Below are 25,750 nucleotides of genomic sequence, written 5' to 3'. Positions count from 1 at the left end.
AACAGGCACACACACACACACACACACACACACACACACACACACACACACACACACACACACACACACACACACACACACACACACACACACACACACACACACACACACACACACACACACACCGGAGGAAGGAAGGGTGTGTGGTTACTGGGATGGGATGACTCATACGCCACGGGTACTCACACTCATCATCTCGTCCCCCTTGCAGTGAATTGCCAGGTCACGGATACCATTCACAAACTGCTTGGTGTTGGTGCTGTATGTCCGGCCGGCCTCCAACATGGCATTGCATAACTTCACCAGCTGAAACAAGAGGCCACACACCGATCACATCCCTCAGGGTGGCTAGCAGCAGCAATCTGTACCCGGTGCTTCCCTGAATCGAAGGCTCGGTGGCAAGTCGGAGACACATCTGGATGCTGATGGACCGATGGGAGAAACCACAGAGCCGATTGCAACCCCCTTCTCTAACCCAAATGAGCTTATTGAATTGGAAGACTTCTTCTGATATCTACTGACTTATTTATACTTAGCATAAAAAGACTTTACAAGTTGACCCAAACCCAGAGTTGTATTCCAAAACAGAAGAGATTCTACAGATGTTGGAAATCCAGAGCAACACGTGCAAAATGCTGGCCAACGTAGACTATATATCCCCTCGACAGATGCTGCCAGACCAGCACTTTGTGTGTGTAGCACCGAATTCCAAAGGTGAGCTGAAATTTATTCCTGTACCTGTGAGAATGTGGCACGTGCGCAGGTGGCCAATCAATCACGCATTAAATCACTTGGGCCTCCTACGTGACGGAGGCTTTCTCTTTTAGAACGCACATGTTTTTGTCTCGGTGGGCCTGGTTTGTCACTCGCAAATTACCCTGCAGGTGTCATGGCTACTATGACGTTTACTCCAACTGCTTCATTGTCACTCCTGCTCCCCACCCCCCCGTATACCTAACAATTACTCGCAACATCAATGCAGTATTTGACCGTATGTAGTGTTTTGGAGCTCTGGTAAATGCCTAGTTACTTGGCATCATGGTAAAAGACCCACATTGGTTAGAGGCACACTGTAGGAGCCACGTATCTGTTCTGAGTTGAGAGTTTATTGTGATAACAAGTCCCATTAAATGGCAATTTCTCATCTGCAGAACAACTTAAATTCCTCTCTTTAGTGTCTCTTTTCCCTTTTCAAGGTGGCTGGGGTTCTGTCAGAGTCCCTGATCTACAGCCGCGCTCAAACTACTGTTCTTCACGCGGTGGGTTCCTGCTCCGCTCCTGGAGCTCGCCGACCGGCCACGTTCGATATCTCCAGGAGCTAGGCTGCCTCTGGAAGATGTGTGCCTTCATGGTGTAGCCTCGGGTGGCCCTACGGATGACCAATACCTCTCCGGTGTCACCCCAAGGGAGACTGGAACATTGAGACAGCGGGAGCAGCTGTTGGAGGCCCTTTCACTCGAGCAATCGTGCTCTCTCTCTCTCTCTCGTGAGTGAGACGGAGAGCTTGCGGCATGCTGAGCTGCTTTTTTGTTGGACAGCAGATCATGGTCTCTTTTTGGGGCTTTGCTATTGCTTGCATGGTGGGTGGTGGGCACCGATGCTTCCTGTTACACCAAGTGGGGGTAGGAGGAGGGTCGAAGCTTTCCCGCTGCTTGAGTATGGGAGGGGGAGGGGGGTCTTTGGGATTTTAAGGTTTTTTCCTGTCATTCATTCTTTGGGGGTTTTTCTTCTGTTTTGTGGATGTCTGTGAGGAGTAAGGATTTTAGGTTGTATACCGAATACATTTTCTGATAATAAACGGAACCATTGGAATGCCGAAACATTAGCGGGGCAAAGGAAGCAAGTTACGTATTCTTCCTTATTTCATGGCAGGTTGTGGCTCGGGACCAGCCGAGGTCGTACCTTTGCTGACCACTTAATATCAGGCCAAGGTTGTATGACAGGAGGTAGAGAGGCTTATTGATGAGTGTGGAGCAGTCCATTTGCAACTGCCATGTAAATGAGGCATTCATGCCCGTATGCAGTGAGACCAGGATGACACCAAGACTGTGGCCGTAGTAGACAGCAAGGAAGGTTATCAAAGCTCGCAGCAGGATCTGAACGAGCCGGAGAAATGGGCTGAAAAATGGCGGATGCAATTCAATGCAGACAAGTGTGAGGTGTTGCACTTTGGGAGAACCAGCCAGGGTCTTAAGGCTGATTTATACTTGTGTGTACAGGCTATGCCGCAGCCTAGGCCGTAACCCTGATTTTTACTTCTGTGTCGCTCTACGCAGTAGCGAGCATGCGCCAAAATGCTAGTTGGCGGTGGGGTTTCTATGCCACTGTGTTGAGTTTCTTCCTGAGAGACATGGACGAGGAAATGCATTTCAAACATTTTCACATGTCGGCAGGTAGATTTGGTGATTTGGTTCATCTATTTCACATCGGTGTACGCATAGCCTACAGACATGGCAGAGATAGAAGCAACCGGAAATGTGTAGGAGGAAATGCGATGCTACCAAATGGACCAATCACAGTTGTTGCAGTCTGCATCACAACGATGCGTGAGTAACTTTTCTGGAGAGGTGCACATCACCCTACAGCGTAGGGTACGGCGTAGGGTATGCATTACCTACGGCGTCGATGCGACACACAAGTATAAATTAGCCTATACACAGTGACTGGTAGGGCAATGAGGAGTGGGGTAGAATAGAGGGATCTCTGAATACAGATTCTAGGTAGATAGGGTCATAAAAAGACCTTATTGCATATTGGCCTTCATCTATTAGAGTATTAGAGTATTAAACGCAGGACATCACACACAAAATGCTGGTGGAACACAGCAGGCCAGGCAGCATCTATAGGGAGAAGCGCTGTTGACATTTCAGGCCGAGACCCTTCGTCAGGACTAACTGAAAGGAAAGATAGTAAGAGATTTGAAAGTAGTGGGGGGAGGGTGAAATGCGAAATGATAGGAGAAGACCGGAGGGGGTGGGATGAAGCTAAGAGCTGGAAAGGTGATTGGCGAAAGTGATACAGAGCTGGAGAAGGGAAAGGATCATGGGACGGGAGGCCTCGGGAGAAAGAAAGGGGGAGGGGATAGCACCAGAGGGAGATGGAGAACAGGCAGGGTGATGGGCAGAGAGAGAGAGAGAGAGAGAGAGAAAAACAAACAACTAAATATATCAGGGATGGGGTAAGAAGGGGAGGAGGGGCATTAACAGAAGTTAGAGAAGTCAATGTTCATGCCATCAGGTTGGAGGCTACCCAGCCGGTATATAAGGTGTTGTTCCTCCAACCTGAGTGTGGCTTCATCTTGACAGTAGAGGCGGCCATGGATAGACATATCAGAATGGAAATGGGATGTGGAATTAAAATGTGTGGCCACAGGGAGATCCTGCTTTCTCTGGCGGACTGAGCGTAGGTGTTCAGTGAAATGGTCTCACCAATATATAAAAGGCCACACCGGGCGCACCGGACGCAGTATACCACACCAGCTGACTCACAGGTGAAGTGTCAAATGCAGGAGTTGGGATGCAGTGTTGAGTATTGAATGCAGTATAGAATTAGAGTATTAAATGCAGGAGTTGGGATGCCTTGATCTTAGAGTGGGTCAAGTCAAGTTAATTGTCATTTTACCTACATACACGTATATAACCAAATAATGTATATGGAAATGAGACAATGTTTCTCCAAACCAGCATGTAAAGTACACTGGTACACATAACACACGATAGCTTATGAAGGCACAGATAAAATCTACAGATGAATCACACATAAATAACAAACTAAAATGCATACATTTTAAATATTGGAAGGCACGGAACAGATTAATCAGTGATACAATGCGGCCGGAATTCAGAAGTCTAATGGCCGGAGAGAAGAGGCAGTTTACCACCCTCACCATTCTTGCTTTTATGCATTGGTGTCTCCTGCCTGATGGTAGGAAGTTAAAAAGGATGCTGGATGGATGGGTGGGATAATATGCAGCACTCCTGATAAATGTCTCCGATGGATGGTAGGGAGACCCCTATGATCCTCTCAGCTGTTCTCACAGTCCTATGAAGGGACTTCCAGTCCAGTGCTCGGCTGCTCCCGTACCAGATGGAGATGCAACTTGTCAGGACACTCTGAATGGTGCCCCTGTAAAACACAGTTAAAGTGGTGGGTGTGAGCCTTGCTTGCCTCAATCTCTTAAGATGTGGAGGTGCGTCTGTGCCTTCTTGTTCAGGGAGGTGATATTCAGGTGAGGTCATCCATGATGTGAAATCTCAGGAACTTGGTGCAATTAACTCTCTCTACAGGGGATCCACGTATTCGTAGAGGGGCATGGTTCGTCTGCACCTTCCTGAAGTCCACAAGGATTTCTTTGGTCTTCTCCACATTCAGGCTTTGGTTGTTCTTCTCACACCAACCCACCAGCGGCTCCACTTCCTCTCGATACTCTGTCTCATCATTGTTCTTGATAAAGCCAACCACTGTTGCGTCATCTGCAAACTTGATGACACAATTTGAGCTGGATGCTGCTACACAGTCACGAGTCAGCAGAGCAAACAGCAGCGGGCTGAGCACAGAGCCTTAGGGCACCAGTGCTCAACATAATGGGATGAGATGCCCACCAGGGCTGACTGTGGCCTTACTGTCGAGAAGTCAAGTATCCAGTCGCAGGGGAAGGTGTTGAGACCCAGTGAGGACAGTTTCCCCACCAGCTTCTGGGGTATGATGGTGCTGAACGCTGAACTGGAATCTATAAACAGCAGTCTGGAATTTGCGACCCCATTTTCCAGCTGGGACAGGACAGAGTGGAGGGCAGAGGCTAAAATAATGGCACAACATCACAGAACTTCACTCTGGCAACCTCTGCGACGACACTGGTGCCAAGCTGTAATGGCGCTTGCCCTTCCCTTGGACTACATCAGTGATGTGGAGAGGGGGAACCCGCTGCGTGGGCAACAGCCGGTTCTTCAAATCTTCCCACCCAGTCTTGCGCCCTGGAGAGGACACGGTCCACCAGAGGCGCAAAGCCACGATCCCCTGGGACCGACGGCTGCCTACTACTAATTCTAGAATATTATGGAGATCCATTTCCTGAACTTTCCACGACTGTGTAACTGGTAATATTTGATACTCATTGCCCAGATGATTCTGGGGAAAGAGTTGGACATGTGTACCAAACCATGTGCACACCGGCCTTCATTACTGGACTAGAAATATACTCCCTAGACCGTTATCCTGGACACAATTCAGAAAGTCTGCACCCTCACTGCATCCAAAGTACGATTATCCTAATTTTTATTGGGATAATTAAATCCGTCTTAGTAACTACCTGTATTTTTTGGGCTTCTTGTAAATTCCCTGCACATCAGAATCAGGAGGGTTTATCACTGACACGTAGGTTGTGAAATTTGTTGATTTACAGCAACAGTATTGTGCAATAAATTAAAAAAAAAACAGTTTGTTACATAAAAATACATAAATGATTAATGCAAAAAGAGAAGAGAGCAAAATAGGGAGGTAGTGTCCATGGACTCCTTACTGTTCAGAAATCTGATTGCAGAGGGAACAAACGATTATTTGTCCCATATCACTCCGGTGTGTTGGTGACCTGAAGAATACAGAAGCTATGTGCTGTTCCCCTCAATTTTTCCCTCATGTTTCTTTCTAATATTTCTGAGTTCTAACTGGATGAATTTGGTCTCTGATCTGACATAGTTGCTCTCCAGCTGGGTAACATTGATTCTGCAACCCTTGCTTCTCATTAACTGTTTTCAAACTTGTGTTAGAAGAGGATTCTGCCACAGAATGGCAATGGAAAAGTACTTGACGTGGCCAAGCAGTTGTCTCCTTACTCCTGAACCTGAATGGATTACCCCACCCGTCACCAGGCCCAGGCTGATATTTCACTGTACGTTTCAATGCATAAACGATAAGTAATCTAATCAGGGGATTGAGGAAGCAATCCTCCTCCTCCTCCTCAGGGCAGAGGCTTTTGTCTGCGGACAGAAAAGGGGAAATCAGGATTTGTGGGAACTGGAAGACAATCCCACTGAACCTGTGACACCTCTCCCCTTCCCCTCACTCTTACCTTCTCGAGTTTGGCTTCAAGCTCTGTCACCTCCAACTCAATGCCTTCAATGGAGGCCCTGGAAGAGAAATGGGCAGGTCAAAGACTGGATACAACCTTCCTTCCAAATCCATGTCATTATAGTGGGCAATTAGAACATATAACATAGAACATAGAGAGGTACAGGACAGCACAGGCCCTTTGGCCCATAACATTGTACCACCCTTATGACCTAGTCCAAGATCAATCTAACTCTTCCATGTACATTGCCATCTATGTAACTATCATCCATGCACCTATAGAAGAGTCTCTTAAATGCCCCTAATGTACCAGCACCCCAGGCAGAGTGTTTTACGCACCCTCCACTCCCTGTGTAAAAAGCCTACCTCTGATATCCCATACCTTAAGAATATGCACACACCAATTAACCATTTCTGCCCTGGGAGAGTCTCTGGCTACCCACTATATCGGTGCCACTTACTATCTCGTACGCCTCTGTCAAGTCACATAATGTCCTCCTTCGCTTGAAAGGGAAAAGCCCCAGTTTGCTCAACCTTTCCTCGTAAGGACATTCTCTCTAATCCAGGCAGCATCCTGGTAAATCTTGAAAGATTCCACACCCTTCTGAACATGTGGAGTCCATAGCTGGACACAATACAACCAGTTAGACAATGGCTATCTATGACTATCGGTGGTGGGGTGGAGATTCGTCTCTAACAAAGGAGGTGTGAGGTGCTCCTTCCCTCCGCCAGCCTGCAGGTCACCCTTGGGCGAGGTGTAGCACCTGCTTACCCCCGATCATGCTCATGAAGCCACGGGAGCAGGTGGTGGATGATCGTACGAGCGGCTGGTGCAGATCACAAGTCCTGGTTCTGTGACCACTGACGCCAGGCAGACAATCTCTGAAGAGTGTTGATAATGGCTGGGGTGACCTGTCTTGTAAAGACACTGCCCAGAAGACGGCAATGGCAAACCTCTTGTGTAGAGAAATTTGCCAAGAGCATTCATGGTCATGAGACAATAATCACCCACATGATACGAGGCGGCTCATGATGGTGAACTATTCTAAAGGTAAAGCCTAGCTCTCAGTACTGTCCCCAGGGCCGGATATCGGTATTGCTGATGGCGAGAGAGTGTTGCTGGCTGCCATGGAGTTGAAGGACGAACAGGTGGGCCCTGCACAAAACTCTCTCCCAGTCACCAGCAATTCATCGCTGTCGGAGGGGTGGGCACCGTGGGAGTACGGCTCCAGGCACAGTAACGTGGCAGTTAGTGTAGCACTGTTCTTGAGAGGGAAAAGTTTGCAGGAGTGAAAGGACAGTGCAGAGGCTAATTGGACAGTTAGGGTAGCATGGCAGCGTAATGGTTAGCTATGGGGCTCAATTCCCGCTGCTGCTTATACATTCTCCTGTGACTGCGTGGTTTCCTATGGCTGCTCCAGTTTCCTCCCACAGTCCAAAGACTCGTGGGTTAGGGTTAGTAAATTGTGGCCAGGCTATGCTGGTGCCGGAAGAATGGTGGTGACATTCATTGGATGGGGTTGGTCGTTGACACAAACGATGTATTTCACTGTATGTTACAATGTACACATGTTAAATAGCACGAGTACCTTGAAAGTACCTTTAACATGTAGAGGGCACAGGCTAAACGTGAGAGGAGATATTTTAAAGGGGATCTGAGGGGCAGGTTTTCCACACTTGGTGTGGGGTTGTGGATAATTGAAACAAGCTACCAGAGGAATGATGGACTCAGATGTGATCCTAACATTTAAACGGCACTTGGACAGTACCTGGATAGGAAAGGCATATTGCGATACAGCTTCATGCTATATTGGTGCCAGAAACACGATACGGAAACACCAATGCCCTTGAACAGAAAATCTTACAAAAGTAGTGGATACGGCCCAGTGCATCACAGAGAAAGCACTCCCCACCACTGAGCACATCTACATGAAACGTTGCCGTAGAAAAGCAGCACCCATCATCAGGGACCCCCACCACCCAGATCACACTCTCTTCTCGCTGCTGCCATCAGGAAGAAGGTACAGGAGCCTCAGGGCTCACACCACCTGGTTCTGGAACAGTTACTACCCCTCAACCTTCAGGCTCTTGACTCAAAAGGGATAGCTTCACTTAACTTCACTTGCCCCATCATTGAAATATTTCCACAACCCATAGACTTCGTTTCAAGGACTCTTCATCTCATGTTTTTGATATTTATTGCTTATTTATTATTATTATTATTATTTCTTTCTGCTCTGGTCCAACACCCAGGTTGGTGTGATCTTTCATTGATTCTGTTATGGTTATTATTCTATCTACTTATTGAGTATACCCACAAGAAAATGAATCTCAGGGTTGTATATGGTAATATATATGTACTTTGATAATACATTTACTTCTGAATTTTGAAACATGGCAATACTTGCAGGCTGCCCCCACCATATTCCTGGACTATGTTGGTCATCGATGCAAAAGATGCATCTCCCCATATATCTGGTTATACATATGCCAGATAAATCTTTTCAAATCTTTCAGGAGAGGAGGAACGGACCAGGGGCAGAAATGAAGAAGCACCACAACCAGGGGTTGTTTTGAAGAAAAAGAAAAGATTGTTTTCAGTTATTACGTGGATTGTATTTTCTTGGTTTAGCCTCATGGGTCTGCGTGGTCCTGGCATTGCTTACCTTTTGTGTCTAGTTCTTTGTCTTTGACTAACTGGGTTTTCAGAACTTTTGTGTTACAGACGACTCATTTGTGATAATGGGCCTTGTTAAACTCTCCTTGTATTTACCACTTTTATTCAATCTGTGGTTAATTTCTGTAATGAAAATGTAGTTTTGTTTGAGTTGCCGAAGTCTCTGAGATTCCTGCACTTGAGTGTGCTAGAGACCCCTACAAGTAGGAAGAGCAGGGTAGAGGGAGAAACGTGTTGTGGGAGGGGCAATGGAAAATGCCGCACTCTGTACAGTGGGGGGGGGGCACTGTCGCAGGGCTGAACTGAGATCTGAGGGAGCTCTGCACTGTTGGAGATTCAGTGAGGAAGAACTATTCCATTGGGGTCGTTGGAATGGGGGTTGAGGGGGGAGAGTCAGCACTGAGGGTGCACCATTGTTTTATAAACCTTACTTCTTTCTCAGTCAGTGTCGCTAAACTATAGACGTCTATTAGATTGCCCTTTGTGGGAACTAAAACTTCACACCATCTCAAGAGTTTCTTCCTCCAGGCAGTCATTCTAGTTAGGCCCCCACCCTCACCACTCCCCTCTATCTATTACCCCTGTCACTACACTGCAAATGCTGTATAAAGCTGATTGCATTGTAAACACATGCTGGTATTAACGTATTTATACACATTTTATCCCATATCTGCATTTAATCTCTAAATGTATTTTTTATATAATTCTTTATTCTTTAGGTGATAGGATCGAGATATGTCTCTACCAAAGGAGGTGTGAGATGGTCCTTTCCTCTGCTAGCCTGCAGGTCACCTTTGGGCAAGGTGTAGCATCTGCTTAACCCCCTCCCCACCTCAATCAGGGTCATGTGAAGCCACGGGAGCAGGTGGTGGATGGTGGTACGAGCAGTCAGTGCAGATCACAAGTCCTGGTTATGTGACCCCTGACACCAGGCAGACAGTCTCTGAAGAGTATTGATAATGGCTGGGGTCACCCGTCTTGGAAAGATACTGCCCCAAAGAAGGCAATGGCAAAAAGCTAAGGCTCTTGTCGGTGTAGAGAATCTGAGAGATCTTGGGGTCCATGTAGACAGGACAGTCAAAGTTGCTGTGCAGGTTGACAGTGTTGTTAAGAAAGTGTATGGTGTGTTGGCCTTCATCAACCCTGTGATTGAGTGCAAGAGCTGGGAAGTAATGTTACAGCTACATAATCCCTTGGTCAGACCCCCCTTGGAGTACTGTGTTCAGTTCTGATCACCTCACCACAGGAAGGATGTGGATGCTATAGAGAGAGTGCAGAGGAGATTTACAAGGTGTTACCTGGAAGGGCATGCCTTATGAAAATATGTTGAGTGAACTCGGCCTTTTCTCCTTGGAGTGATGGAGGATGAGAGGTGACCTGATAGAGGTGTATAAGATGATGAGAGGCATTGATCGTGTGGATAGTCAGAGGCTTTTCCCCAGGGCTGAAATGGCTAGCACGAGAGGGCGCAGTTTTAAGGTGCTTGGAAGTAGGTACAGAGGAATGTCAGGGGTAAGTTTTTCACACAGAGAGTGGTGGGTGTGCGGAATGGGCTGCCGGCGACGGTGGTGGAGGCGGATACAATAAGAGCCTCTTAGATAGGTTCATGGAGCTTAGAAAAGTAGAAGGTTTTATGCTACAGAATTTCTAGGCATCTCTAGAATAGGTTACACAGTCAGCACAACATTGTGGGCCGAAGGGCCTGTAACATGCTGTAAATTTCGATGTTCTATTTTCAAACCAGTTCTGTAGAAAAATTTGCCAAGAACAATCATGGTCATGGATAGACCATGATCGTCCATGTCATGTGATACGGCACATAATGACTGAATGATTATCTATAATTACAGTTATTTATTCTTTATAGTTATTGAATATTGTCGATTCTTGTTGCATGTCGCACCCTGACCAAATTCCTAATCCATGTGAATGTTTCTGGTGAATCCAGTTGAAACCTGATGTTCACATATTGCTCAACAACTTGTGAATTACTTGCAGACAGGAAACTGTTCAAGGTGATCTTTAAATGCTAGTTCTGCTTTCCCATTTCCTGTCAATTTTAATCCTGTTTCACAGACTAATGGCTACATTCAAACTCAAAACAAACAAAATAAAATGCCTCCCCATTCTAATCAGCGTCCAGTGTCAAAGTGGAAATGAAAACAGTCCTGAGGAAGGGTCTTGGCCTGAATTGTTTCTTCATTTCCATATATGCTGCCTGACTTGCAGAGTGTGTGTGTGTGTGTGCATGTGCGTCTGCGTGTGCGTGTGTGTGTGAGTGTGTGTGTGCATGTGTGTGTGAGTGTGTGTGTGTGTGTGTGTGTGCGTGTGTGTGTGAGTGTGTGTGTGCATGCGTGTGTGTGAGTGCGTGTGTGTGTGTGTGTGTGTGTGTGTGTGTGAGTGTGTGTGTGCATGCGTGTGTGTGAGTGTGTGTGTGTGTGTGTGTGTGTGTGTGCGTGTGTGTGTGAGTGTGTGTGTGCATGCGTGTGTGTGAGTGTGTGTGTGTGTGTGTGTGTGTGTGTGTGTGAGTGCGTGTGTGTGTGTGTGTGAGTGTGTGTGTGTGTGTGTGTGTGTGTGTGTGTGAGTGTGTGTGTGCATGCGTGTGTGTGAGTGCGTGTGTGTGTGTGTGTGTGTGTGTGTGTGTGTGTGTGTGTGTGTGTGTGTGTGTGTGTGTGTGTGTCTCAAGATTTCCAGCATCCGCAGAATTTCTTGCGTTAACGAAAATAGTTTCCAGCCAGTCAGAACCACTTCTAGTCACAGAGTCATACACACAGAATGACACAGAAAGAGGCTTTTCGTCCCATCTAGCCAGTGCTGTACCAGTAAACTGACTTGACCCTCTATTTGCCTCTCAGCTACAGTCTGGGCAGCTGTGGACTCAAGCCAATCAGATATTCTACAGATTATTTTTATATAAAACATATGTTTCCATGTCGTTCGTTACTCTGATACTTGTTGAATATTGTTGCTTGTTATGTTGTATGTCATAGCCACACACAACAGCTAATTCTCAATCCATGTAAATGTACTTCGTGGCCACTGAATTAGACACAGGAGTGGAACTCTGTGTGGTCCTCTGCTGCTGTAGCCACTCCAGTTCGAGGTCCGACGTGTTGTGCGTTCAGAGATGCTCTTCCGCACTCCACTGTTGTAACGTGTGGTTATTTGAGTTACTGTTGCCTTCCTGTCAGCTTGAATCAATCTGGCCATTCTCCTCTGATCAATCTCGTTAACAGGGCATTTTCACCCACAGATCTGCTGCTCGCAGTTTCTTGCACCAGTCTCTGTAAACTCTGGAGACTGTCGTGTGTGAAAATTGCAGATTTGCAGTTTCTGAGAGACTCAAACCTCCCTGTCTGGCACTAACAATCATTCCTCAATCAAAGTCACTTAGGTCACATTTCTTCCCCGTTCTGAACGATAACTGAACCTGCTGGCTGTGTCGGCATGTTTTTATGCATTGAGCTGCTGCCACATGATTGGCTGCTCAGATCTTTGCTCTAGTCAGCAGGTGTGCCTAATAATGTAGACGATGAGTGTAATGACAAAGAAAGTGTCTCTCTGGTCCTTCACAGGAAGCTGTGAAGGAGGTTTAGTATCTGATTTAGATCGATATGCTTGTCAGGGACTAAAGTCGTGTGTTGCATGTGCTGGCTTTGCGTTGCTCTGTCTGTGGTAACCTTCATTTCCTACCAACCTCTATCACACGCTGCCATCAAACAGCCCAGCACTGCTGGTTTCCTGTAGTCACAGCTGTTGCTTAGTAAGGCCCCATGAGTGTGTGGTAAGGGCCTAAAGCGCAGTCATCATAGGATGCAGGCAGCAAGCAGGGCCAGACTCTCGCCGAGCCGCCATGTTGGTTCATGGGAGGAGGTGAGAAAGAATCAAAAGTAGTCGATTCTGTGGAAAAACAGACCCCCCCCCCCCCGCCCCCCGCTCGCTACCTTTCAATTCTGCTTCCCCGTGTGCAGAAATCTGAAATGAAACGAAATGTCAGACAGTGAGATTCTTTAGTGGTCACCTGTCTGGGTTAGTGGAACAGGGCTCATTTGCAGTTAAGGGAGCTTTGCTTTCAGCCTGGGAGTGTGCGCAGTGGCGGTGTGGAGTAGTGATACTTCGACCACAACTCCTCATCTGTTTTGGGCTCTTCGATGTGCACTTTACTGGACTTCCAACTTTTGTATTGACATATTGTTTTTTTTGGCAGTATATCGTGCAAGCTGATAGTGTTGCTAACAAGGCATGTGGCGTGCTGGCTTTCACTAGTCATGGGATTGAGTTCAAGAGCCGCGAGGTTATGTTGAAGATCTATAAAACCACAATAAGACCATTCATTTATTATGTGCCATGGCGTGGGCAAACATGTTCCGGAAGTGGTCTGCCATTGCCTTCTTCTGGGCAGTGTCTTTACGAGACGGGTCACCCCAGCCATTATCAATACTCTTCAGAGATTGTCTGCCTGGTGTCAGTGGTCACATAACCAGGACTTGTGATCTGCACCGGCTGCTCATATGACCATCCACCACCCGCTCCCATGGTTTCACGTGACCCTAATCGGGGGGCTAAGCAGGTGCCACACCTCGCCCACGGCTGGCAGAGGGAAGGAGCACCTTACACTTCCTTTGGTAGAGATGTACCTCCAACCCACCACCCATAGTTAGACAACAATTATCTAACTATTGTGTTCAGCTACGGACCCCGCAGTGTAGGAAGGATGTGGAAGCTTTAGAGAGGGTGTAGAGGAGATTCACTTGGATGCTGCCTGGATTAGAGAGCATGTCTCATGAAGAGAGGTTGAGCACACTGCTCTCTGTAGTGAAGGAGGACGAGAAGTGACTTGACAGAGGTGTACAAGATGAGGTAGAGTTCAAGTGGACAGCCACAGACTTTCCCCCAGGGCAGAAGTAGCTAATACAAGGGGGCATAATTTGAAGGTGCTTGGGGGGAAAGTATAGAGGGGTGTCAGCGTTAAGTTCCTTACGCAGAGAGTGGTGGGTGTGTGGAATGCCCTGCCAGGGTGGTGGTAGAGGAAAGTACATTAGGAACATTTAAGAAACCCTTAGATAGGGCCATGAATGATAGAAAATGGAGGGCTATGTGGGAGGGAAGGGTTAGATTGATCTTAGAGTAGATTAAAAGGTCAGTACAGCATCGTGGGCTGAAGGGCCTCTCCTTTGTGGTAATGTTCTCTGCTCCATCAAGATTTCACAATGTCTCACATTACACAGTGTTAACACTAGGAGACCCCAGTTAAAATCCTTTAGGGAATAGAGGCACATAGAGTCATAGAGTAAATCAATGCAGAAACAGGCCTTCAGCCCATCTAGTCTGTGCTGGACTGTTACTTTGCTTCGTCCCATCGAGTCGCACCTCCTGTCCACATCCTTATCCAAACTTCTCTGAAATGTCACAATTGACCCGCGTCCACCTCTTCCACCGGCGGCTCGTTCCACACTCTCACCACCCTCTGAGTGAAGAAGTTCACCCTCAACTTTCCCCTAAGTATTTCACCTTTCACCCTTAGCCTTTGACCTCTAGCTCCAGTCTCTCCCACGCTTAGTGAAAAAGCCCTGCTTCCATTTACCCTATCTATACCCCTCATAAGTACAATTCAAAGAGTTTCTGCAACATAGTTCAAGATTATCGACTGTACATGTGGAACAATGTTCCTCCAGACCACACAACATACATCACATGCAGTACCTAAAACAAAATATTATACTCTGTGTAAGTAAATATATAATTCAAATTGCATGTATTAAAGCTCAGCAGAGGTAAACTGTAAACAGCGGTGGCAGGGTATTCATTAGTCCCATGGCCTGAGGTAAGAAGCTGTTACCCAGTCTGGTGGGCCTAGTCCTGATGTTTCTGTCCCTCCTTCCTGACGGTAGTGGGTCAAAGAGATTGGTAGATCAATAATGCTTCAGGCCCCTTGTCTGCAATGCTCCCGGTTAATGCCACAAATGGGTGGAGTGGGTGGGGAGAGTCAGTGATTTAAGTCAGACTGCCTCCACTGCATGTTGTTGGCACACCCCGCCTCTGTCGGGCATCACAGTTCGCGCATCGCTTCACAGCACAAAGTGTAAAATCGATCGGGGTTCGATCCCCGCCGCTGTCTGTAACAGGGTTGCATGTAGTCTCCCCTGGTTCCTCCCACACTCCAGAAGGGGTTAGTAACTCCTGCGGGTTAGGGTTAGTACACTGGGGACACGCTACGTTGGTGCTTGGAAGCATGGCAGCATCTTTGGGCTAATTCCAGAACATCCTCCCACTGAGTCGCTTGTTGATGCAACCGACACGTTCCACTGTGTGTTTTGATGTTTCAATCTACCTGTGACAAAATAAAGCTTTTGAAACTCTGTAAGTGAGACTAGTCTCTGCTAGAAAAGAATCTGTGACGTTGCATAGCTGGCTGCCTTCTTTGATAAGCTGGTCTGGAAATCCACCTGGGCCATAACACTGGACAACAATCTTTTTCAGAAGTGTTGCTTCCTCAGAACTTTTTAGTTAATGATAGACTGCTTGAAGCGGAACACAAATATAATTTCAGACTACTTGTATCACATCGGAATTTGGAGAGAAAGAAGATTAACTTGTATTGAATAGAATGCCTTTAATTGCATAACAATGCTGATGTTTAGCAATAGTTCTATTAAGTTAAAAATGTTTAGTTGATGATTTTCATTTGTACTCAGTGTCTGAGGCTTCTCGCTAAGTGTCCAACGATAATCAGCCAGCATTGACGGATTCCAGTTGCCCCGATGCCGTTTCTCCATGACGGCAAAGTCCTGGTGAAACCTTTCACCGTGCTCGTCACGGACAGCACCAGGATTTGCAGGGAAGCTGTCTAACTGGGAATGCAGAAAATGAACCTTCAGTGACACGTTGCACCTCATGGTTTTCTATGCTTGAAGCAGGTTGTCAACCAGCTGCACGTGGTTTGGTGATCTGTAGCTGCCAAGAAAATTTTCAGCAACTGCCTTGACTGCCTTCCATGTGATTTTCTCCAGTCCCACTAGAAAGCATTTGAATTGCCTGTCGTTGATGACGTGTTTTGTTTGTGGACCAACAGAAATGCCTTCCCTATTCTTGGCATCAGTTATTCTGACTTGAATTATGAATTGAAATAACAAACATGGTGCGTGATACAGAAATTTCATGGTGATTTTCACGATCAGCACCCCAAAATCCATAAGATACACAGAAGTATATTCAGGAAGCAAAATCTTTGTTGTCCATGGTGATTCTGACAATAGCAAAAATTCTGTGTCCCTACTGTTGTGTTGTAGGCAACCAGTGAGGAACATAAGATGCTTTAATATGCATTGGTGGTAAAGAAGACCGAGGAATGACTGACCTGTATGGGAACGGGAAGCAGAATTCCAATGGAATGCTACTGGCAGCTCAGGATGGCCTTTATGGTCAGAGTGCAGGCCCTTTCCAGACCTAATGTGCCATCATTCTCGCCCATGTAGAGGAGGCTACACCAAATGCAAGAGCTGAGTTCGGAAGAGGTGAGCCTGAATCCGTTCCTCACCTGGAAGGGCTGCATGGTGGCAAAGGAGGCAATGCAGGAGCAAGTGTCTGACCTGCTTAGGGAGGAGTGGCTGATAAGGGATGAGAGGACCACTAATTTCCATGGAAGGTGCAAACAGCAGGTGAAGGGAATATGTGACTGGTGGTGGGATCGTGTTGCAGATGACGGAAATGACAACAGATAATGTGATGTCTTTGGGCCTGTACTTACTGGAGTTTAGAAGAATGACAGGGAACCTTTATAGAATATTGAAAGGCCCAGATAGAATGGACGTGTAGAGGATGTTCCCTGTTGTGGCGCAGTCTAGGACCAGAGAGCACAGCCTCAGAACACAGATGAGAAGGAATTTCTTTAGCTAGAGGGTGGTGAATCTGTGGAATTTATTGCCACAGCTGGGTGTGGAAGCCAAGTGTTCGGATGTATTTAAAGTGAAGGTTGATAGGTTCCTGATTAGTCAGGGGATGGGGTTGCGAGGGATAATACATCGGCCATGATGGAATGGTGGAGCAGACTCGATAGGCCAGATAGTCCTATGTTTCATGGTCTTATAGGGTGGTGGAATGGGACGGTATGTAGTGCAGTGGTTAGCCTACACTATACAGCGACAGCTGTGAGATTGGGGGTCAATTCCTGTCGCTGTCTCTAGGGATTTTGAATATTCTCTCTGTGGCCATGCAGGTTTCCTCCAGGTGCTCTGGTTTCCTCCCACAATCCGAAGACGTACAGGTTAGGGTTACTGACTTATGGGCATGTGAGGTTGGTGACACCTGCGAGCTGTCTAGCACAATTCTGTTAGTCATTAAAGTTCAAAGTACATTTATTACCAAAGTACGTATACATTATTCAACCTTCAAATTCATCTCCTTACAGGCAGCCACCAAACAAAGAAACCTAAAAAAACCCATAAAAACTAGCCCGTCAAATAGCCAATGTGCAGAGAGAAATAAGAAACAAATTGCGCGAACAATAACAGTAAGCCAATAGCAATGAGGATGAAAGTGAGCTCTCAGACGTGAACAGCCGGAGCAGGCCACAACCTCAGTTCAGCACAGAGCCAAGATAACCCAAATGGTTTAATGTTTCAATGTACATGTGGCAAATAAAGCGGATTTTTAATCTTTTGGATACTCAAGCTGATAGATGAAAATGGAGGACTAATGAGAGTCTACCTTTGTTCTGTCTAGACCTGGAGTTCCCAACCTGGGGTCCACAGCCCCCTCGGGTAATGGTAGGGGTCCATGCTTGGGAATCATTACCCAAGGGTGAGGTGGGGTGAGAACAGAAGTCTGTGAAACAGAGGAAATATGAGAAAAGTCTCCATCAAGCCATGCTTCCTTGAAATGGAGGACATTTCAGGTGGCCTAGAATGGAAGGCCTCGTCTTTCCTAGTTGCCGTGGAGACGGGGAAACTGGAAGAAAGGGGCGGCATCCTATCAAGAGTTAGGGTGGGAAGAGGTGTATTCTAAGCAGGTGTGGGAGTCAGAGGGTTTATAATAAGAGACAATGGGCAGTTTGTCTTCTGAGATGGAGAGAGAAAAGTGAGAGAAGTGTTGGAAGTGGTCGGTGTGAATATGAGGATGGTTTGGAAGTTCATACTGAGGGTGATAAAATCAATGAGTTCTGAACAAGTGTGGGAAACACCACTGATGCATTGGTCGATGTAGCAGAGAAGGAATTGGGGGGGGGGGGGTACCAGAGAAAGTCTGGAACAAGGACTGTTCCACATGTCCAATGAAAAGACAGGTCCACACAAATGGCAATGGCTAACTGAGATTAACTTTATTTGTCACATGTACATCGAAATTATAGCCGGGGTTGGTAGTGGGGATAAGCTCCCACCTCCTATTTAATGCTCCCAATGGTGTCCGTCTTAAATAGCCTCTGACAACCAAGTCCAGTTCCTGGCCTTTATGTGTGACTTAGCTACTAAGCCAGTCGGAACTGTTTCTACTGACAGAAGGAAGGGCAAAGGTGCCTTACTGATGCCTTAAAATCAGCCGCTTTGGGCAGATGGGGCTCTTCAGCCATGGTTAACAGCTCTTCGAGGAGAAGGAAAACTCTGATCTCAAAGCTCTGCTGCCTTGCAGCTACACCCACTCAAGGGGAAGCCTTTGGAAGTCAACGCCAAGGAAAAATCCAGAGCTGGAGTCACTAAGGTAAACCTGCATTGAGTTCAACACTGACTGGCAACTCCTGCGACACTGCTGGTGCCAAACTGTATTGGTCTTTGTCATTCCTTTGGGCTCATCAGATGCATGGAGAGGGGGGGCCTGCTACGTGGGCAACAGCTTGCCCTCCGTTTCGTACTGCCCTGAGTTGCGAATTTAGATAGCTGGATGCACCGTCCCATGGTCGATCCTGACCGACAGAGCCCACCGACATCGACACATCGAAACACGCAGCGAAGTGCGTTGTTTTGTGTCAATGACCAACACCGTCCGCAGATTACGCTGGGGGCAGCCTGGAGGTGTTGCCAGGCTTCCGGTGTCAACGTAGAATGCCCGCAGCTTACTAACCCTAACCCTGCCCTAACCGTATGTCTCTGGAATGTGGGAGGATATGGGAGCACGCCGGGGGAAACCCACGCGGTCACGGGGAGAATGTACAAAATCCTTACACACAGCAGCAGGAATTGAACCCTGATCGCTGGTTACGGTTGCTGACGCGGTGGAGCGTTTTGCTAACTGCTTTGTTACCCTGCTGCCCTTCCCTGCTACTCCTTTAGATTTCACTGTGTCCATTCCCGCTCATGACCTTCTGCAGACGGGCAGGGCAGGGCAGGGCAAGCTGTGTCACTGTCTGGTACGGAAACGGCAATGCTCAACAACAGGCAGTCAAAACTGCCCGATGCATCACCCACACCAGTCTACCCACCATCAAGGGCATATATACAGAAAGGTGCCGGAAAAAAGCCAGCAGTATTGTGAAAGACCCCGCCCACCCTGCTCATGGATTTTCTTGTCCCTCCCACTAGGGAGCTGGGTGGTGGGGGTGGTGATAGCAAAGGAGGTGTAAGATGCCCTTTCCCTCCGCAAGCCTGCAGGTCACCCTCGGGCAAGGTGTAGCACCTGCTTAGCCCCCGATCAGAGTCACGTGGGAGCAGGTGGTGGATGGTCGTATGAGCAGTCGGTACAGATCACAATTCCTGGTTATGCGACCACTGACGCCAGGCAGACAATCTCTGAAGAGTATTGATAACGACTGGGGTCACCCGTCTTGTAAAGACACTGCCCGGAAGAAGGCAATGACAAATGTCTTTTGTAGAAAAATTTGCCAGGAATAATCATGGTCATAAAAAGACCATGATTGCCCACGTCATACGACGTGGCTAATGATGATGATGATGACATCAGGGAGGAGGCTACATAGCATCCACACCAGGACTATCAGACTCAAAAATAGCTACTTTCCCCAACATGTCCACCCACTAGCCCACCACCACTACTTTATCATTTCCTCTCAATCACCTTGTGTACGGAAACTCCAGTGTCTAGTATCACTTTATGATCGCACAATCAATCTATGTGTATAAGCTATCTTATGTATTTATATTTATTGCGTTCTTTATCTTAATGTGCTTTTATCTGAGGTATCGGATCGGGAGTAACAATTAATTAATTCTCCTTTACACTTGTGTACTAGAAATGACATTAAACATGTTGAATCTTGAACTGACATACATCTTGAACTTCTGGAGACTGCAGAGACCTTTAAAGGTGGGATTTGCCAGTGACCACCTTTTCTAATTGTACTTCCCATTCCCATTCCAACATGTCTGTCCACAGCCTCCTCTACTGCCATACTGAGGCCACGCTCCGGTTAGAGGAGCAACACCCCGTATTTTTTTTGGTAGCCTCCAACTTAATGGCATAAACATCGAACGTACAGTAATTTCTCGTTCTCCTTTCTTTTTCCACTCCCCATTCTGGCTGCCCTCTTAGCCCCTTCTCCTCATCTGACTCCCCTCCTCCTTCCCTACCTCCCATGGTGGACCTTACTCTCCTGTCAGATTCTTTGTTCTCCAGCCCTTCACCTCTTCCATCAATCACTTCCCAGCTTCCCACATCACCCCCCCTTCCCCCACCCACCCATCTTCTCCCTCACCTGGTCTCACCTGTCAGCTTGCACACCTTCCCCTCCCCCACCTGATTCTGGCTTCTTCCCCCTTCCTTTCAAGTCCTGGTGAAGAGTCTCGACTGTTCATTTCCCTCCATAGATGCTGCCGGGCCTGCTGAGTTCCCCCAGTATCTTGTGTGAGTTGCTCTGGATTTCCAGCATCTGCAGAATCCCTTGTGTTTAGTATACATGTTGCCCTTTTGTTTGCCGATGATTTTTGTATATAGTTCCAGCGTCACGTAACCGTGGGGACCACTGCTACAGACAGAGATTTGCTTCTATTCTCGCCTATACCTTAAGGAAGAAACCATTTTATCCACATCAAATAAAGTTCCTAGTGCAGAAGATCAGAGGAAGAGGGTTTCTCAAGTGGGAGAGTGAGCAGCCAGAGGTCGCGGTCTATGTCTTGAAGGAAGAAGGCTATGGGAAATGACTGCTGTTCTCCAGAGGGATGTTGGCAACTTGATGGTTGGAGGTTCAGGAGCTTCACCAGGTTGGTGCAGGTCTTGATGTTTAGGTCAAGTCCCAGAAGCTTGTATGCTCTGCCTAAAGCATCCATTATGCACTGCAGAACCTCCTCAGAGTGAGCTACAGTGGTGTTGTTGTCTGCATATTGCAGATCCATGATGGAAGCAATAGGCACCTGGCTCTTTGCCTTGAATCTGTTAAGGTTAAAGAGCAGCCCCTCTCCCCATCTGTCCTACAGAGAATCTGGACTCTCTGTGGGAGGTCTTGGCCTGTGAGTTGAAGAATGGTGGCAATGAAAACGGAAAACAGATTTGGGGCAATGATGAACCCTTGTTCGACCCTGGTCTCCACCTTAAAAGGTGCTGTTTCAGGGCCACTGTTGCCGAGGACTGTTGCACTCGTCATTGTGTAAGAGCTGCAGGATCTTGAGGTATTTTGAGCACCTGATTTTGGACAATACTTGCCGGATGATTTACGGAGTCAAATGCAGGGAGTCATTTGTCTGAGGAATAGGAAAGGTATGACCACATGATGCTATTATATTATAGAGCACACAACAGTCCATGGGATTGAGAGGAGCATATTTGTAGAGAGATCGCAGACAGTTGCAAGAAACAGAAGGTTGTGATACTAGGTGATTTTGACTTTCCACATATTGACTGGGACTTCCATACTGTTAAAGGGCTGGATGGGAAAGAGTTTGTCAGCTGTGTTCAGGGAAATTTCCTTAATCAGTACATAGAAGTCCCAGTGAGAGAGTCTGCAATACTGGATCTGCTGTTGGGGAATAAGACACGGCAGATGACAGTGGTTTGCGTCCAGTGATCAGAATGCCATTAGTTTCAAGGTAATTATGGAACTGGATAGATCTGGTCCATGGGTTGAGGTTCTAAATTGGAGAAAGGCCGATTTTGATGGTATCAGAAATGATCTGGCTGGTGTCGATTGGGACAGGCTGTTTCCTGGCAAAGATGTATTTAGTAAGTGGCAGGCCTTCAAAAGTGAAGTTTTGAGAGTACAGAGTTCATATGTTCCTGTCAGAATAAAAGGTAAAGATAACAGGTTTACGGAACCTTGATTCTGAGAGATGTTGAGGCCCTGATGAAGAAAAAGAAGGCAGTGCATGACGGGTATAGGCAGGTAGAAACAAATGAGATCCTTGGGGAGTATAAGAAATGCAGGAGAACAGGAGGACCAGGTTAGGCTGGAGACTGCTCTAGCAGGCAACATGAAGGAGAATCCCAGGGGCAAAAGGATTGCAAGAGACAAATTTGAGGTTCTCTGGAAGATCAGAGTGGTAATAGATGCATGAAGCCAAAAGAGATGGGGGAGATCTTAGATGGATGTTTGTGTTTATATTTACACTGGAGACGGACACAGAGACTGTCGAAGTGAGGCAAAACAACAGTGAGGTCATGGATCCTGTACAGATTACAGAGGAGGAGGTGTTTGCCGCCTTGACACAAATTAGGACGGATAAATCCTCAGGGCCTGACAAGGTGTTCCCTTGGACACGACAGGAGGCAAGTGCAGAAATTACAGGGGCCCTAGCAGAGTTACTTAAATCATCCTTAGTCATGGGAGGCACTGGAGGGCTGGAGGATAGCTAATATTGTTCAGTTGTTTAAGAAAGGCTCTAAGGATAAGTTAAAGGCTATTGAGCCTGACATGAGTCACAGGAAAGTTATTGGATGGTATTCTAAGTATTTGGAATATAAGTATTTGGATAGACATGGACTGATTGGGGAATCTGACAGAGTTTTTCGAGGAAGTTACCAGGAAAGTGCATGAAAGCACATTGTCTACGTGGACTTTAGCAAGGCTTTGAGAAGATCAGGAAGATTCAGTCACTTGGTATTCCAGATGAGGTGATAAATTGGATTAGTTATCGGCTTTGTGGGAGAAGCCTGAGAGAGGTAGTAGGTGGCTGCCTCTCTGACTGGAGGCCTGTGACTAGTTGAATGGCGCAGGGATCGGTGCTGGGTCCGCTGCTGTTTGCCATCTGGATGATAATGTGGTTAACTGGATCAGCAAATTTGAGGATGACACCTAGGCTTGGGTCGTAGTGGACAGTGAGGAAGACTTTCAGAGTTTGCAGCGGGATAAGAACCAGCTGGAGAAATGGTAGATGGAGTTTAACGCAGACAAGTGTGAGGTGGTAGGACCAGACAGGGTAGGTCTTACACAGTGAACAGTGGAGCACAGAGGAGTATGGTAGAACAAAGGGAATACAGGTCCATAATTCCTTGAAAGCAGCATCACAGGTAGATAGGGTCATAAAGAAAGCTTTTGGCACTTTGGGTACTGAGTACAGGAAGAGAAAATCTGCAGATGCTGGAAATCCAGGCAACACACACAGAATGCCAGAGGAACTCAGCAGGCCAGGCAGCACCTTTGGAAAAGAGTACAGCTGATATTTCAGGCTGTGACCCTTCATCAGGACTGGAAACAAAATGAGAAGTTAGAGCAGGAAGGTGGGGGAAGGGAGGAAGAAGTACAAGGTGGTGGGTGAGAGATGATACCAGGAGAGGGGGAGGGGTGAAGTAAAGAGCGGGGAAGTTGTTTGGTGGAAGAGATACAGGGCTGGAGAAGGGGGAATCTGACAGGGGGGAGACAGAAGACCATGGAAGAAAGAAAGGGGGGTGTGGAGCACCAGAAGGAGGCAATGGGCAGGTAAGGAGATAAGGTGAGAGAGAGATTGGAATGGGGAATGGTGAAGGTGGGGGGGACAACTACTGAAAGCACTGCTGGTGGTGAGAGTGTGGAACGAGCTGCCAGCACAGGTGGTGGATGGGGGGGTCAATTTCAACATTTAAGAGAAATGGGGATAGGTATGGGGTGGGGCAGGGTATGGAGAACTATGGTCCAGGTACAGGTTAATGGGCCTGGGCAGATTAATAGCTCAGCATGGAGTAGATGGGCCTCGGCTGTAGCGTTCTATGACTGTGAGTACGTGACAAGGTTTCAATAGTAATTAGGACAAAATTAGCACTGGGCAAAAACCCACAACAGAAGCAAAGTCTCAGTGGCAGGAAGTCAAACTGTCAGAGCTCAGGCTCACTCCTATTAAAGCAGTCAAATGGCCCAGGCCTTTGACAGAGGTGATATTTAACCAAGATCTAATACTGATCAGAGAAGTCAGGAGTGGAAAGGGTGAACAACTTCAAGTTTGTGGGTGTCAATATCTCTGACAATCTGTCCTGGGCCCAATATATTAATGCAGCTATAAGGAAGGCAAGACAGTGGCTATGTTTCATTAGGAGTTTGAGGAGATTTGGTTTGTCACCAAAAACACTCGCAAATTTCTACAGATGTACTGTGGAGAGCATTCTGATTGGCTGCATCACCGTCTGGTATGGGGGGGGGGGGCACTGCACAGGATCAAGGTAAGCTGCAGAGAGTTATAAACTCAGTCAGCTCCATCATGGGCACTAGACTCCGTTGTATCCAGAACATCTTCAAGGAGCGATGCCTCTAAAAGCTGGTGTCAATCATTAAGGATCCAGGCTGCATCACCCAGGGCATGCCCTCTTCTCAGTGTTACCATCCGGTAGGAGGTACAGAAACCTGAAGGCACACACTCAGCGATTCAGGAACAGCTTCTTCCCCTCTGCCATCTGATATACGAATGGACATTGAACCCATGAACACCACCTCACTACTGTACTTCTTATAAATTTCTATTTTTGTGCTACTTAATGATTGAATATATATACTGACTGTAATTCACAGCTTTTTTTTATTATTAGGTGTTGTATTGTGCGGCTGCCACTCAGTCAACAAATTTCACAACATTGGCTGGTGATATTAAACCTGATTCTGATTCTGAGACAGAGGGAGGTCTCGGGGGGTGGGGGGGGGATGTACGGAAGGCCGAAAGAATCCCCATAAAGGAACCAATGTCATTTACATTGGGCATGGGCCTGGAGTACACGAGCTGCCAGGCTCTATTCTTTGTACTCCTGAATTGGACACATTTCACTGTATGTTTCGAGAGGTGACAAATAAAGTGAACCTAAATTCATCTAGCCTCCAGAATCCTCCAGGGTAGAGTGTTCCAAAGACTTCCTGGGTGAGAATAGTGCAGAAACAGGCCTTTCAGCCCACAAGGCCTGTGTTAGCCAGGGTGCCACAAGACCGTTAGATATAGAAGCAGAATTAGGCCATTTGGCCCATTGGGTCTGCTCCTCCATGGCTCATTCATCTGCCCTCTCAGCACCAATCTCCCGCCTTCACCCTGACTAATCAAGAATCTGTCAAGCTCTGCCTTAATTATACCCAATGATTTGGCCTCCTCAGCCAACTGTGGTAACAAATTCGACAGACTTACCAGCCTCTGGTTAAAGAAATTCATCTACATCTCTGTTCTAAATGGATGAAACCTCTGTTCTGAGTCTGCGTCCTCTGGTCTTAAAAAACAACAGAGGAAACATCCTCCCCACATCCATCCTATCAAGGCCTTTCCACGGGACGGCAGAGGATACAGACCATGTCCCTATATCACCATTCCTTACTTGTGGCGTGTCTCTCTAACTGCCTCTTAAACGTCATATCTACTTTAACCACTTACCTGATTCTACAACATCCAGCATGTTGTAGCCATCTACCAATCTGTGTAGAAAAAACTTCCCTTGTAAACCTCCTTTAAACTTAACCCCCTCACCTTAAATCAAAGCCATGTAGTGTTTGCTATTTGCAACCTGGGATAATGACTTTGTAACTCACTTTGTATCCTACCCAGGCCTCCCATAATAGTGAATATTTCTATCAGTTCACCCCTTCGACGTTCCAGAGAAAACGATCCCAGGTTTGTCCAAACTCGTCGTAGAGCTAACACCCTCTAATCCTGACAACATTGAACATAGAATAGTACAGCACATTACAGG

General features: G+C 47.0%; 1 protein-coding gene across 1 annotated transcript in view; it reads right to left on the bottom strand.

Moving 5' to 3' along the window:
* Nucleotides 1-25,750, bottom strand: part of acap2b (ArfGAP with coiled-coil, ankyrin repeat and PH domains 2b) — a 74,496-nt gene that overhangs the window by 25,401 nt on the left and 23,345 nt on the right. The window contains exons 2-3 of the mRNA XM_073050037.1: nucleotides 6,068-6,125; nucleotides 187-306 (exon numbers count right to left, since the gene is read on the bottom strand). Of these exons, the coding sequence (XP_072906138.1) occupies nucleotides 187-306; nucleotides 6,068-6,125 (178 nt within the window). The remainder of the gene's footprint in view (nucleotides 1-186; nucleotides 307-6,067; nucleotides 6,126-25,750) is intronic.

Source organism: Hemitrygon akajei, chromosome 6 (assembly GCF_048418815.1).
Source record: "Hemitrygon akajei chromosome 6, sHemAka1.3, whole genome shotgun sequence".
NCBI classification, from domain to species: Eukaryota; Metazoa; Chordata; class Chondrichthyes; order Myliobatiformes; family Dasyatidae; genus Hemitrygon; species Hemitrygon akajei.
The sequence above is the reverse complement of the archived record's forward strand: the minus strand, read 5'-3'. Positions and strand labels throughout refer to the sequence as shown.